This window comes from Microtus oregoni, unplaced genomic scaffold (genome assembly GCF_018167655.1).
Source record: "Microtus oregoni isolate MIOR12 unplaced genomic scaffold, Mior012 000013F_ref0000133, whole genome shotgun sequence".
Classification (NCBI taxonomy): domain Eukaryota; kingdom Metazoa; phylum Chordata; class Mammalia; order Rodentia; family Cricetidae; genus Microtus; species Microtus oregoni.
Window position 1 is genome coordinate 14128785 of NW_024543072.1, and position 14484 is coordinate 14143268.

Consider the following 14484-nt stretch of genomic DNA (forward strand, 5'->3'; position numbering starts at 1 on the left):
AGGGCCTTATTAAGGCAGCAGCCTGGAGAAGAGCAGCACTACCGGTCAAGGGCACCGTACTTGTTCTCTCCTTTCACCTACAGAGTAGTTTTCCCACATCAGTTTAAAAGATCTTAAAGCAATGTAAGAACTGAAACTATCAGTGACAATTTTAAAAGACATTTTTTTTTTTTTGTATTTTGAGACAAGGTTTCTCTGTGTAACAGTCCTAGCTGTCCTGGAACTAGCTCTTGTAGACCAGGCTGGCCTCCAACTCACAGAGATCCACCTGCCTCTGTCTCCCGAGTGTTGGCTGTTTCCCGAGTGTTGGGATTAAAGGTATATGCCACCACTGCCCGACTAAAGATGACTTTTCTGAAGTATGTCTATGGCCCTAGAAATAAAAAGATGCTACTAGCCTGCAAAAACTTTTTTTCTTATTAAGGCAAAGTAACCAGAGCACCAACCTTCCAGAAAAGGCTCACTGTGATCTGAAGGTGACACAGCCATTTGCCCTGCTAATTATTCATATTCTCCACTTCTCATGGAGAAACACAGAATTGGGAAGACCTGCTGCATGTATTCAACATAACAAACTCCATTTACAAGACTGACAATCGGAAAATGGCAAAACTGCTAAGAATATACAATGTTCAGTCTTCTAGCTCCATGTCATGATAATAGGCCGAACCTCTAAACTTCAAATGAGCCACCACAATTAAATGTTTTCCTTAAAAGAGTTGTTGTGGTCATGGTCTCTCTTCACAGCAATAAAACGCTAACTAAGACAGAAATTGGGACCAGGACCGGAGTATTTCTGTGATAAGCCTGATCGTGGTTTTGTTTAGAATAATATAGACTTTGTGTTAGGAAACCAGTGGAATGCTTTAAGCACTACTTAATGGGCCATACTAGTAGGAGCATGGAAGACAAAGGTGCTAAGACTTATTTGAATTGCCAGGGGCTCACTCAAGAAGTTTCAAAGGAGAAGAATTTTAGTATGCTGCCTATAGCTCTTTCTTGTGATACTTGGTGAAGAAAGTAGTTGCCTTTTGCCCTTATCCAAAGAGTCTGCCTGAGGCTAAAATGAAGAATTTTGGATTAATTCTCTTGGCAAAAAAATTCTCAAAACAATCTAGTGCAGACTCTATCGTGGGGATATTAGTGGCAACTCTAATGAAGATTTAAAATGAAAAGAGGCAAGCTGAGTAGGGGTAAACTACAAAATGTAAATTTTGAGAAGAAAAAGAGCACTAGAACATGGACTAGAGCTAACTCTTGTGTTCAAGGAGATAAATGATAAATGTATTAAGAAATGGAATCAAGGGAGTGGTAATATCAGGGCTAGATCCCACACAGCTAAGATTCCTATTTGAGAAAAAAGAAACTAAAGTAGAGTGTGGGGTTTGTCTAGTTGATTTTTGTTCTTGCTTTGGTCAAGTATTTCCTTGGTATGCTCACTTTCCTGCATTTTGGAATGGTAACGTATATCCTATGTCATTATATGTGGGAAGTATATGATCTGCTTTTTGATTGATTTTTTTACAGGTGATTAGAGTTAGATTGCATGAATCTCATAAGAGACTTTGAACTGTGGTCTTTAAAACATGGTTTAGACTGTGACAGATTATGGGGACTTTTGAAGTTGGACTAAATGCATTTTTCCTTATGGCATTATTACAAACTTATGGGAGCCAGGGGGTGGAATGTAGTAGTTTGAATGTAACTGGCCCCACAATCTCATAGGAGGTGTCACTATTAGGAGGTATGGCTTTGTTGGAGTAGGAATGGCCATGTTAGAGGAAGTATGTCACTGTGGGGGTGGGTTTTGAGGTTTCCTATGCTCAGGATACGACCTGGTCAACTTCCTGTTACGTCTGAGTCAAGATGTAGGACTCTCAGCTTCAGCACCACATCTGCCTGCATGATGCCATGCTCCCTGCCAAGATGATAATGGACTGAACCTCTGAAACTATAAGTGGGCCCCCTCAATGAAAGGTTTTCATTTATAAGAGTTGCTATAGTCATGATGTCTCTTCATAGCAATAAAACACCTAAAAAAGACATCATCTAATTGAAAAATAATCAGTTATTTCTATAAGATAAATAATGTAAATTTTATACTTCATGCAAAATTATTTTTAATAATATAATTTTCCTATTCTAGAATGAATTCCCTATGTTTGAAAACTGTGATTTGGAAAATTCGACTGTTATGAAGAGAAAAAGTCTCTTTTAAGGAGAATAAGAAGTTGCTACACTGTGAGGTCTAAGGCAACAGCAGTGGAGGACAACAGGAGAGGCATCCTTCCATGGTCTAGATTGCCGTAAGCAGACAAACTACCCAGTAACTGTTACAAAGCAATTATGTCCATCAAATCACAGGACTAACAGTGAGAAGACCTGGAAGTGAGCACAAAGCTGCCCCTGTGCTTTATGGAGCTTGTAAATAAATTACAAAACCACTTCCAACAACATGGAATCAAAAAGAAAACAAAACCCTGACTGGAGCACAAACATAAATTGTACAAACAATCTGGACTGAAGTTTTAAATCATGAGCAGGAGTTGCCAGGTAGATAGGAAGAGGGAACTCTAAGATGTGAGCTGGGACAAGGCCATGGCTAACAAAGAACTTGATGTTCTGTCATTTAGATGCCATGAGAATGTGGAGAGAACACCGCTGGGAGAACAGGCAAGGCTGGTGCCTACAGGAACTTTCCAAGCTATGTAATGCTAGATTATGAGAGCTACTGAGGAATGCTAAGCAGGTCAGAGGATACAGAGTGCTTCAGGAGCTCACTCTGATGGAACCAGTGAGAAATTCAATGAGGGGAAGAAACTCTAAGGAGATGTAGTAAGCTACCATCAGCCCAAGTGAGCAATCACCAACAGCTCAAATAAAGCTTTAAGTGCAAAATGAACATACTTTGGGGGAAGAAGACAGGACAAACAGATATGAGGAGAGGAAAATTCACAGAATTTCCTGTCATCTGGGCAAGGTATCTGGAAAAGTACCTACTAGTCCATGCATTTCATGGCCTTAGCAGCTTACACGACTCATAACATAAGGTAACAAGAACCATTGGGGGATCCAGGAAGCCTCCTGTAGTCACAAATTAGTGAGGCTTAGTACCCTGGAACTTGTGGAGGGTCTGTTAGGACAGCTCTGAAATCCAGACCAGTGTCCAGTGCTTTAATGGGACTCAGCAACTGCAAGTCTCACATAGGAGTTTTAGATAAATACATGTCACCATACCATTCTACATATTTTCAGGTCACATGGTGAAATGAGAGCAATAGGCACTACTCAGGGACTGCAAAGGCATGATGTTCATCATCAGTGATAACCTCAGATACCTATCTAGACTGCTTACAAGGATAACCCGGACCATGGAGCTCCTCATGCGAGCACACTCACACTTCATTTTCCATTGTAGGATTTGTCACACAGTGGTGATTAAATACACGCTTGCTATAAAAATGAGCAAGTGAATATTAGCTGTGTATCCAAGAATGACTCAACTGGCCATAAACTAGCAAAGAAGACTGGTTAGATCATTAACAGATAATTAATGATTAAATAAAAATCAACCTCTAAAAGTTAAGGAACAAATAATTATGGATAATAGGAAATACACCTTTTCTTAAAATGTTTGATTTTATTACATATGAACTTCAACAGAAATATCTTTCATAATGACCTATAAGCTTAGCCATCAAGTGCTTTTTCTACTTGAATAGGCATTTCTGGCTCAGAACACTGGGAAAACTATCTCAACAGGTATTTAGCTGTTTCCCTATTCCAGTAGCAACAGTATAACTATGCATGCAAACCTCTTAAGCACCGGACTTTTTGACACACATCACCTGTGATAATTAGAAAGTTAAGCATGAAAAGTTCAAAGTATGGCTCTTTTATAAATGGGCCTGGTAGAATAGTCAAGCTATCTATCATATGAAAATGAATTAGTTGCTATAGAACATGAGGTTTCTAGGTCTAAATGCATAGTTAAATAACGTTTATCACGGTTATGTGTTTTAAATCAACAGCAGGCATATATGGCCGTTACGGCGAAGAGACGATTCCTTCAATTTCCTCTGGACAGAAGAACTGGATTTAGAACATAAAAAGTATTAAAACTTTCCAGAGAATTACCAGATGGCTCCATGATAGAGTTAGTCAAACACAGTATTAGATTACCTAGCATCTATAATCAGACTGATCTAAGTCTGAGTTCTGGATCTAATCCTTACAATCAGTGAGATACTAAGCAAATGATCACAGTGCCCTGAAGTGGAATTTCATAAATAATAGCAAGTCTACTAGATCTAGCTAGGCTCAGCAACTGCAAGTCTCACATAGGGTTTTGGCACTTACAAATATTGGAAAAATCACAGACAGGGAAGCAGAGGCTCCCTTCTGCCCAAGGGCAGAAACCACAACTCTAAGTTTGAACACAGGTGGACTACTTTTCCTGAGACTTTGAGTGGAAGGTTTTAGCCTCTTCTTTTACTAAATGAGGGCACAGACACTTAATGAAGTAAAGTTCAAATTTCACTTTCAGCAAGTGGCAAAGGTCCCTTTTAAACCATCCAAAAATTGACAATGCAGCACTAAAATGTATTACTGTTGTATTACTTGGGTACTAGTTATAAATTCCTGGGCTTTCATAATATGCAGTTTAACAGATGATTATCTTAACATTTTATAAGCAAGAAATCCACACATAGTTCCTATGTGGTTCTTAGTTGACTCCCCAACCAGACACCAAGCCCAAGCCTGTTGGTGGAGCAGTCTCTCTGGACAGAGGTGGCTGCACAGTGACCACTGGAGGGAACCCTCTCTCATTCCACCCCAGAGGTCTCTAGAATTATCATGCTGGGTTTCATAAGCATCCTTCCCTTCTAGTCACTAGCAAAAAAGATGGCAGCAAAAATACCAAGTCCTCAGTAAAATGTTTCATAGTCTGTAAAGTAGAAAACATAAAATATTCAAGTATAAAATGCTACTGTTTAACACACATGAAATATCTAAAATCATTTTTTACCTACATATAGGCTTATTATTATTATTAAATACACTTTAATACTTCAAAGGAAGATGGAAATGGAGCTACCTGTAACATGCCTGTACAGATCTCATGCATGCACGCTGACATGCACCATGCAAACTGGGAGAAAACAGAAAAGCAAAAAGTGACCATGAGGAAGGTGGTAGGAAAAAATCTGAAATTGTACTGTACCACGCTTTGTCAGAGAAGTAATGGACTAACTTCTCAACTCCTTGCCAAAGGCACAATGGGAGAGCAGAGACAAGAGAAGAGACAGGACAAGGGTATCAGAGACCAGACAGAACACCAAGGATTGCCATGACTAGGTGGCAGCCAAAGGTATCTGCTCTGCTTGTGTTTTCCTAGGCATTACTCATTTCTGAACATAGTATATTGCAAATGGTAAAGCATATTTAATAAGTTTATATGCCTTTTATTTGTTAAAGTGGCTTACACCCATAGAAAAGTATGTTTAACACATCTTACACTCTTACCAAACACTATACTGAAGAGAACTTTGACCCAATTTAATACTAAAATTCCAAAGACCTAAGGAGATTAGCTCCATATAAATCCCTATGAAGAAAGGAAAAAGATAATATTTTTTAGTAATTAAAAAAACTTCTAGCACATTATAAAGGCAAATAAATTTAGTAATTGCTAGTTTTATTGTTACAATGGCATTAAAGACCTCTTAAAGGTATAATTGGACCTTAATTTAGAAATATTATAAATTATATATGAAGTTCCACACATCACTGTAAAGACAAATTCTTTAAAAAGGCCCCTCTGTGACTAGCTTCAAATGAAACCAATCATCGTTCCCAGTGATTTTTGGAAATCAGGAATACTCTTTTGTCCTTTAGATTTCAAAGCTTAAGGGGACATATGATGTGTGTGTGTGTGTGTGTGTGTGTGTGTGTGTGTGTATAAAACTACAGAAACATGGAATTCATAGATCCTCTGAGCTTACAGCCAATAAACTGCTTTTAAATTATCACCATGTTTAGAAGTGACTGTCCGGAGGCAAAGTCAGTGAGACACAGCTGAATCCATGCAACTATCCCCTAAAGACAGAATCTGTCCTGACCTAGCAGGTGCAGACAGAGCACTCTGGAAAAGAAACTTCTAAACTGCTTAACAATAATACAATTCCACTGGTGCAACCAATAGGCTAGGGCGTGCAAGTGCAATGCCTCAGCAGCAGCAGCTGGCTTAAGAAACATTCCCATCATCTGCAGAGCAGGCGCCACAAACCGCTTCAGACAGCAAACACTAATTGCTGCACCTGCCACAACTGCAGGTGCTGACAGAAACTAACACGTGTCTAGGCTTCTGGAAAGTCATACTAGACCATGAGTTAGGTGCACATTTCTCATTAACCAAACAATAACTATGCTAGATAGCATCTGAAATTGACTGCAAAATATATGTATGTATAATATTACAGAAAAATGACTTAATATACAATTGACTTAGTTCAGTTTCTACAAATTATTCTAGTTTCCATGGCAATCAAAATATTTTATTTTTATGAAAAGTCACTCCCAAAGCAAATTGCTCATAAGAACACAACAGCTGAAGCAACAATGCATATACAATTGATCAAAGTCACATCTTGGAGTCAGTCAGATTGGGCTATGTAAATCAAACCTAGCAGCATGTCTGGAACAGTAATTGCTCCTAGTGAGTGCAGAGGCTTTAGTAAATGATGTCCTTCCAGAGCGCTGCCTGAGGAGGTGCTGGCATGGGGTATACACAAGGATAAGCTGCACTGCAGTACTTTACAAGAACTAGAAGACAAACATTTTATCAGAAACTGCACCCAAGTGATAGATAATACATTGCCACAAAAAGAGTGGTTTCAAGTTATAGCAACTATGGGAAAAATGTTTACATGATTCAAAAATGTCTAGAACTACAAAAGATCCTTATTTTATGAAAGACTTGAAGGAAACACATAAAATTATTTTAGTTTTTTTAGCTTCTCTATAATGTATCACTATATTGTATGTCAGAGGAAATTTTAAAGAAAAGGTCATCTCCAATAAACTGCAAGATGTAGGCTCTGCCTGGGCAAATTACTACATCACTCTGATTTATTGATTTGTTTGTTTGTTTTTCAAGACAGGGTTTCTCTGATTTAGTGATTTATATCTTTAACTATAAAATTAGGATAATAGCTCTGGAGATCAAGTGATAATTCAAGAAAGATGCTTACATATTCAATTCTATCTTTTTCTTAAATATGTGGCTATATTTATAAACTATACATAAAATTTTCAAAATATTTTTAGACATACTTTCCAAAGTGCAATGTTTAATTATTAGATAGTAATTCCTGAGTCAAATGACAATGACAACTCCAATAGTGAGCAGGCTGGTGAAAATAAGCAGGTTAACAGCAGGTGAGGCAGGGACGCCGAATGATCATTATCTGGCTGAACTTAGGAATGGCTCTTGCCCAAGTCTCAGCATCTTCAACAGAAAGCATTCCTGGCAAATGGGTGTAATCCTTAGGGGAAAACACTTAAAATGATAAAGATATTTCTTTAAAAAATGTTTTCTATGATGACATAAAATTTATACAAAGCTGCCCAAGCTCTGTTTTCCTTCTTATTTTTCACATGTGGTGCGTACATATTTGTATATGCATGTTTTTGCCTGTGCATATGATGCTCAAGGTTGATGCCAGGAATCATTCCTGGTCATTTTTCCACGTAATTCATTGAGGCAAAGTCTCTCAGCCAAATCCTAAGCTCATTTATATTGCTAGTCTGCTAAGTAGGTTGCTCTGTGGACCCCTGTGTACTCTTTCTGAGGCTGGAATTGAAGGAGGACCAGCAGACCCACCAATATTTACAAGGGTTTCTCAGTATCAGAACTCAGGTCCTCATGCTTAAGTGTCTTAGCTGCTGAATCGCGTTCCCAGCTCCTGTCGCAGGTTTTTAAGTCTCCATATTTAAAGTTGGTATATTAACCCTATATTCACTCAGACTTATATGGAAGACATATTTAGGGACTTCCCTATCGCAAGCTGCTAACCTTTTTAGAAAAAAAATTAAGTCACTAAAGAAAAAAAATGATTATACTATGTTCTAAAAGAAAGTACTATTTAAGAATCTTCTGACTGACCCTGTCTCGAAAAGCCAAAAAAAAAAAAAAAAATCTTCTGACTGAATATGTGCTTGCATCCAATAAATATATACTGGGCTGGGATGCAAAATAAATTTATCATCACTTGTCAAAATTATGTTAAGTGTTACCTGAAGGTTACACAATAAAAAGAAAAAAAACAAAAACTATAAATTCTGTGATTTCAATGTAATTCAGGTAAATATAATTATTAGAATATAAATTTAGACATCAAGCAACACATCCAGAAATTGCTAGATGGATGGTACAGATGAAGATGGACTTCATATAGTCTGTTTCCTTTCCTTCCCATCTAAGATGTTTCACAGAGAAGTCAGAGACACAGAGAATTTCTAAGTTCTTTCACGTAACATAACCAAGAGAAAATTCTGAAAGGGATGTTAGGCGTAGCAACAAATGGACGTTGTTCTTAAGTATGATTTTGAGGCACCAAGTGTGGCAATAGACTCCTCTATGTGCAAGAAGCAATTCTTACTGTGCCTCAGGTCACTCATCACTCAATCCACTGTAGGTGGACATGAGAGTAGAAGCAGTGACCACTGCCAGTGAACCAAGTCTCCACTGAAAACAGGAAGGTCTCCATATACCTAAGCAGAAACTATTCTCTGCTAGCCTGTAAAAATTTTCCTTGAAATCAGAAGAAAAACAGCACAAAGTAAACATCAGTATTCATTTTTATTTATTTATTTTTTTTGGTTTTTCGAGACAGGGTTTCTCTGTGGTTTTTCACAAAAATATAAATATTTCCAAAGAAAATCATGTAAAAGTCAAGAACTTCTATACTTACCACCATTTCCTAAAGTTATTTTTAAATTTAGCAAGGTGATTTCTGGCCAGTGCAGCTTTGTGAAATGGCCTGGGTTACACACTTTATAAGCTTAGGCCAGGCTATCTTTGCATCTACTCTTACAATCAAACCAGACCACCATTACTGACAGCTCAGCCACAACTCCTGACCTTTGCAGTGATGATCAACACAGTGCACTCTAGTCAACACTCGTGTAGGAATCAGAAAGAACTTTTTAAATGAAACATTATAATGAAAGAGAAACTTCTTAACTCCCTTCTATTATTTATAATCAACTCTAAAAAATTGAGTGCTGGGAACCACACACTACTTAAATATATAAGCAGGCATTATCTGGTGGAATGTTCATTTAGTATACCAAAAAAAAAAACCCTATTTTTGTTGTTGTTGTTTTGGCTTTTTAAGACAGGATTTTTTTTGTATGGGTTTGGATCCTGTCCTGGAACTCATTTCATTGACCAGGCTGACCTCAAACTCAGAGATCTGCCAGCTTCTGCCTCCTGAGTGCTGGGATTGTGAGTCACCATGGCCCAGGCCAAAAAAAAAAAAAAAAAGGCGCTATTCTTACTCTCTGTAAAAATCACTGGATTCACTGCTATGATTTGATGGCCTTACTTCATCACACAAATGGGGGAGGGGTATAAAAATAACTTTTGTTACCACACTGCATCATCTATCCACAGGGTGACTCTCAGACAGTGCATTGTTAAAACATATATCTCTTCCAGAAGAACCTCTTAAACTCAGTGAGGGTTGCTGAAGGATGTGGAACGACCCTGGAGCTCTGGTTCAACAAGACTCCTATGAGCATCTCTAGAGAAAGACACATCCACCCATCCCTGAGTGGCTAGCAGGATTAAGGCATACAACTGACCCCTACTTTTTTCCTAATCTGGAGATGCAGAAAGAGGTTTGACCTAGAAAAATCAAAGATCAGTTTTGATCACAACACTGCAGCACACAATCAGAACCTAACAGCACTGAAACCATGAGGAAGAAGAAAAACTGCCAACAGAAGGCTGTGGCCTGAGGAAAGGTTAAGACTCTAACTGTTCCAGTTAATCAGCAAGAGGGATAATTCCAGATACATGATTTAAAAATATACTTTTTAAAAAAGCTCATTTGCAATACAGGATACTTAACCTTACTTCAGTTTCATACTACAGCAGTGGAGAGATGACGAGGGAACACGTGGTGGGGAGGAGGAGGAGATAAAGGGGCTTCAGTGGGCACAGAGGCAAACCGTCAAACACTGCTAGCTAATGAGGACAAGCCTCAGAATCCATCACTTACTCATCATTTTCCTATTATCACTAGCAATTCTGCATGGTTCCCCATATGCTATGGGTTTTAAACAGAAGAAATGGATGCGGCATCTCTAGAAGTGAAACAGAGAAGACAGTACCGCATTATTCCTCTTCTCTGCTCCATACAAGAGAAACAGCTGCAGAATTACCTGTTATAGTCCACAGGCTCTACAGACTCTTTATTTTTCATCAAAACAAAAATCAAAAAAAAAAGAGGAGAGGCACCAACCAAACCCTGTCTTATCTAGAACTCATGTTAATTATTTACAAGACAATTTTTTTAAAAATGAATTTTATATCCTTAGATAAAAATCCCCTTTGAACTTCTGATATTTCACATAAGGAAAATTAGGGAAAAATGGTATGAATCACAATTAGAATAAATCCATGGAGGAGGTATAGAACTAACTCTGATGACTATTTTACATTAATAATAACTTTTTGGGGGAGGATGTGACTTTTCAAAAAAGATAAAATACAGCCAACTTACCAGGTATACTTAAATACATAATCTAACGCAGTCAACATGTGTGGAAGGTCTAGTGATAACTGAATCATTAAATGTTAGTAAACATGCATATTCCAAGTCATTGCTTCTGTGCTGTGAAGCAGCTAACAAATTATAAAGACATATTAGTGGTTAAAAAATGGGGGGGGACTTGAAAAATTTTAAAAGATTTTTTAGAAGGCAGTTAAATACAATCAAAGCCTTTGATTAGGAAATATTTAAAGAAGTGTGCAATGGTCTAGTAAGCCTGATCCCTAAACAGTATGCATCTGTCCATCAAATGTGTGGATAATGTGCCCATTTTATAAATAAGTAAAAAACAATTTCATTCACATCTTTCATGATCTTATTAGATCTAATTAAAGACAGATGCATGTCAGTAGGTCTAGGGTCACCAGCAGAAGGTTTCAACAGTGTTAAGGTGAAATTAACCTCTGCCAGCTTTCAGGACATAAGTGGAGGTTTGTTTGCATGCGTCAAGGAAGTGTTAAGAGAGCAGACCAGAGGGAGTGCTCCCTAGCAGGTGCCTGCAGATAGCTCAGGAGGGAAAAGAAGGTACTTGGGAAGGACAGGTCATGCAGACGGGAAATACCATGAAGGGGAAGCCAGAGCAGGATGGGAGTGAGAGACACAGACTCACTCTGTCTGCGGTGCGGTGGAACAGTCCGTGGCATCCCCTGGAATGAGCCCTGCCAAGGAGAGAAGGAGGGAGCAGAATACCCACCCTGTGCAGAAAGAGATGGGGTAGGGAGGCATAATAAAGAAGGGAACCAGAGAAACCAACGTCACATTTGTTTTCACTTAAAATAACAAAGCAACAGTGTTAATTAGAATTACATTTCATTTTTAACGTACAGGCAGCTCAAATTATTAACACATCAGAATTCAAAATCTAGTTGTCAAATATTTGTACAGAAAATATCATTCTATTCTTTGTAATCAACACACAAATAAGCCTTTCTGGTAGGCAGTAACTCCATCATCATATATCTTTTAAAGTATCAAATTATCTACCATTTATTTTTCAGAACAAGAATTGTAAAAGGGAGGATAAGTCAATGTATAAAGGATTTACTGATATACAGAAAACATTAATTTATGAATCAGGAGATCAAACATTATCAAAAAAACCTTTATTTACTTTCAAGTCATAGATTTTCAAAAGATCAGAACATAAAATAAAGCTATGGTTAGAAATAATTAGTATATTGTGACAATAAAGTCTTACAAAGTGTGACATGCAAACCATAGGGGATGCATACTCTTTAGTATGGATAACTAATAGAGCCTTTATTTAACTTAATCATGCTTTATCAAAATTGGAAGGCTTCTGTATGTCAGACGTTGAACATCACAGAATCAAAAGCACATTTTGCCTCAACTCTCCACTGTAACCAAACTAAAAGCTATCCACAGATAAAACTACATAACATAAATGAAATGGTTTTGGTACTAGCAGTTTTGGTGCTGTATCTTTTGTTTTCTATTGTACCACAACAAACACTGTTTCTTCCAACAAATATTCTAAAAGTTTCAAAAATATCTTCCATAGGCCTGGTATAAACCCGAATTGAATACCAGACATTTATAAACAGACTAATTAGTAGATAGTTATAATAGCAGGTATAATTTGTAATTGTCCTTGAAAAACAGTTCCACTGAGTTACTGATTTTATATCTAAATACAAAATGCAAAACACAACTGTTTTAAAAAAACCGCATAAGACATAAAAAATCAATTCTTGTGTGAAGACTTTTGCCTGTCTGAATGTGATGTCTCAAAGGCAGAGGTGGCTCCTGCCAGTGTTTATCAATCTAGTTGATACATCCTATATTCACAACTCAATACATAAAAATGATTAATATTATACCATACAAAAGCAATGTGTGACACCTCACAAATGTTACTTGTTCAAATATTGATATGTGTGTGTATCTTCACACACACACCAACCTATGTGAATGACAAATATAAATACAACAAGAAATAAATAAATAAGACTCCTTGGCAAAGAAATAAACCCTCTAATTCTCCTTGATTATCTATCTCCAAATATACACATAAAAATCTGAGTTGTAATATGGCAACTCTCAGGGGGCAGGAAGGTGGCAAATCGGAGTATAAAGTTAGGACAGTCCTGCAGAAATATTAACCAGTGCTGCAGCCCAGGCTCCAGATCAGGAAAGCACATGAGACAGTTTACTCAAAAGACAAATCTATAAAAGACCCTGTTGTTTTAGTTACTTTGATATACTATTTCCCATGCCAAGGAAAAAGAAACAGGTTTCTTGCTAGTAAAACTACACAACTATAAACATTAACTTTTAGAAGTCACATACATTTAATATGCTTTTTGTGATGCAACTTTGGTAGTTTTCTAATTTTACAAAAATATAAAGGGAAAGCTTGACTCAGTAAGTCGACAGCACAAGCACCTACTTCTTAGAGAAGTGACTGCTGAGGGCACCATATTCCTCTTTTTGTTCTGATATGTTATATATGTCTCTACTATATGCAATAATATAAACTGTCATTCGGTATTAGAAATAACTCCAATAGAACATTCTGAAATGTATGCCAGATCTTTTTTGCCATGACTGTCTCATGTGTAACAGCCAGCTATTAATCCAAAAGAGAAAAGTAGAATTAGGTCCAATTGTGAAGAAGTTGTAACATGTACAAGCCTTTCCATGCAACATAACAGTCTGGATTCCCACACTTGGTTGACAGTAAATCAGGTTAGCTGATTATGGGACAGGACACATAGATCCTTTAGACCTTCTCTGTTGTGTGACGGAGATTGGAGGTTAATTTTTTTAATTATTTAAATTAAAGTGTTTAAACAAATGCTGGTTGGTAAAAAGAATTATGTCCTGGTAATTTTGGAATTTAATGTGCAAATGACTTTCTATCATTAAATGCCTTTAAAACAATATTAGAAGTTTCCAGAAAAATAGAATTCAGTCCCTGTCCCATGTTTTTATTTTACCCCAATTATTTTCGCAATTTTTAAATTAAAGATAATCACATCATTTCTCTCCTTCTACTAACTCGCCCCATACGTTCAATTATTCTCACGTTCATGGTGTCTTTTTCTTTTATTGCTATTAAGTATTAAACAATGCTGCTCTTAAGAAGAGGCTAGTGCATGATCAGTAGAGCTGTCTTTAAAAAGAGCAACACAGTCTGCTAAACGCACAGTCTGGCTTTGCAACTGTAGCCATCCTTTCCTGTCAGCCTCCAAGCACGGGGATCAACTGGACTGTGCCAACCACAGCTGGCTCTATACCATATAAATGAGCTTTTGGCCATGTTTGGTGAGCAACCCTTTAATCTCCAAATTTAGGAAACAGAGGTATGTGGAACTCTATCAAGTCCAAGGTCACCCCGGTCTACATCAGGCAGCAGGGCTAAGTAGTGAAACCAAGTCTCAAACAAAAAAAAAAAATAAAATGAACTTTGGTTTCTCTCCCACAGCATTCCTGAGTCATGACAAGTATCTGAATGAGTTGCTTCTCAGTTTTAGCTTCCTTGTGTGGAGGGAAATGAGAGTACTGGCATCTAAGTATACTGTTCCATCACAGTAAGCAGGAACCTGGCAGGTTGATGCTGTCTTTGTACACACTCAGCGAACAGTTTGGCACAGAAGAATAAGCACCTGGGCATCTATCT

At 37.5% G+C, this 14484-nt stretch overlaps 1 protein-coding gene across 7 annotated transcripts in view; it reads right to left on the reverse strand.

The window, feature by feature from the left end:
- Ccser2 (coiled-coil serine rich protein 2) overlaps positions 1-14484 on the reverse strand; it is a 115912-nt gene that overhangs the window by 6755 nt on the left and 94673 nt on the right. Inside the window, exons 10-11 of one of the 7 annotated variants that reach the window (XM_041662496.1) lie at positions 11452-11536; positions 5225-5264 (exon numbers count right to left, since the gene is read on the reverse strand). The exons of 3 other annotated variants lie outside the window; for them this stretch is intronic. In XM_041662496.1, the coding sequence (XP_041518430.1) occupies positions 5225-5264; positions 11452-11536 (125 nt within the window). Of the gene's footprint in view, positions 1-5224; positions 5265-11403; positions 11537-14484 lie in introns of all 7 variants that reach the window. 3 more of the 7 variants (XM_041662494.1, XM_041662497.1, XM_041662495.1) reach the window with 3 other exon arrangements.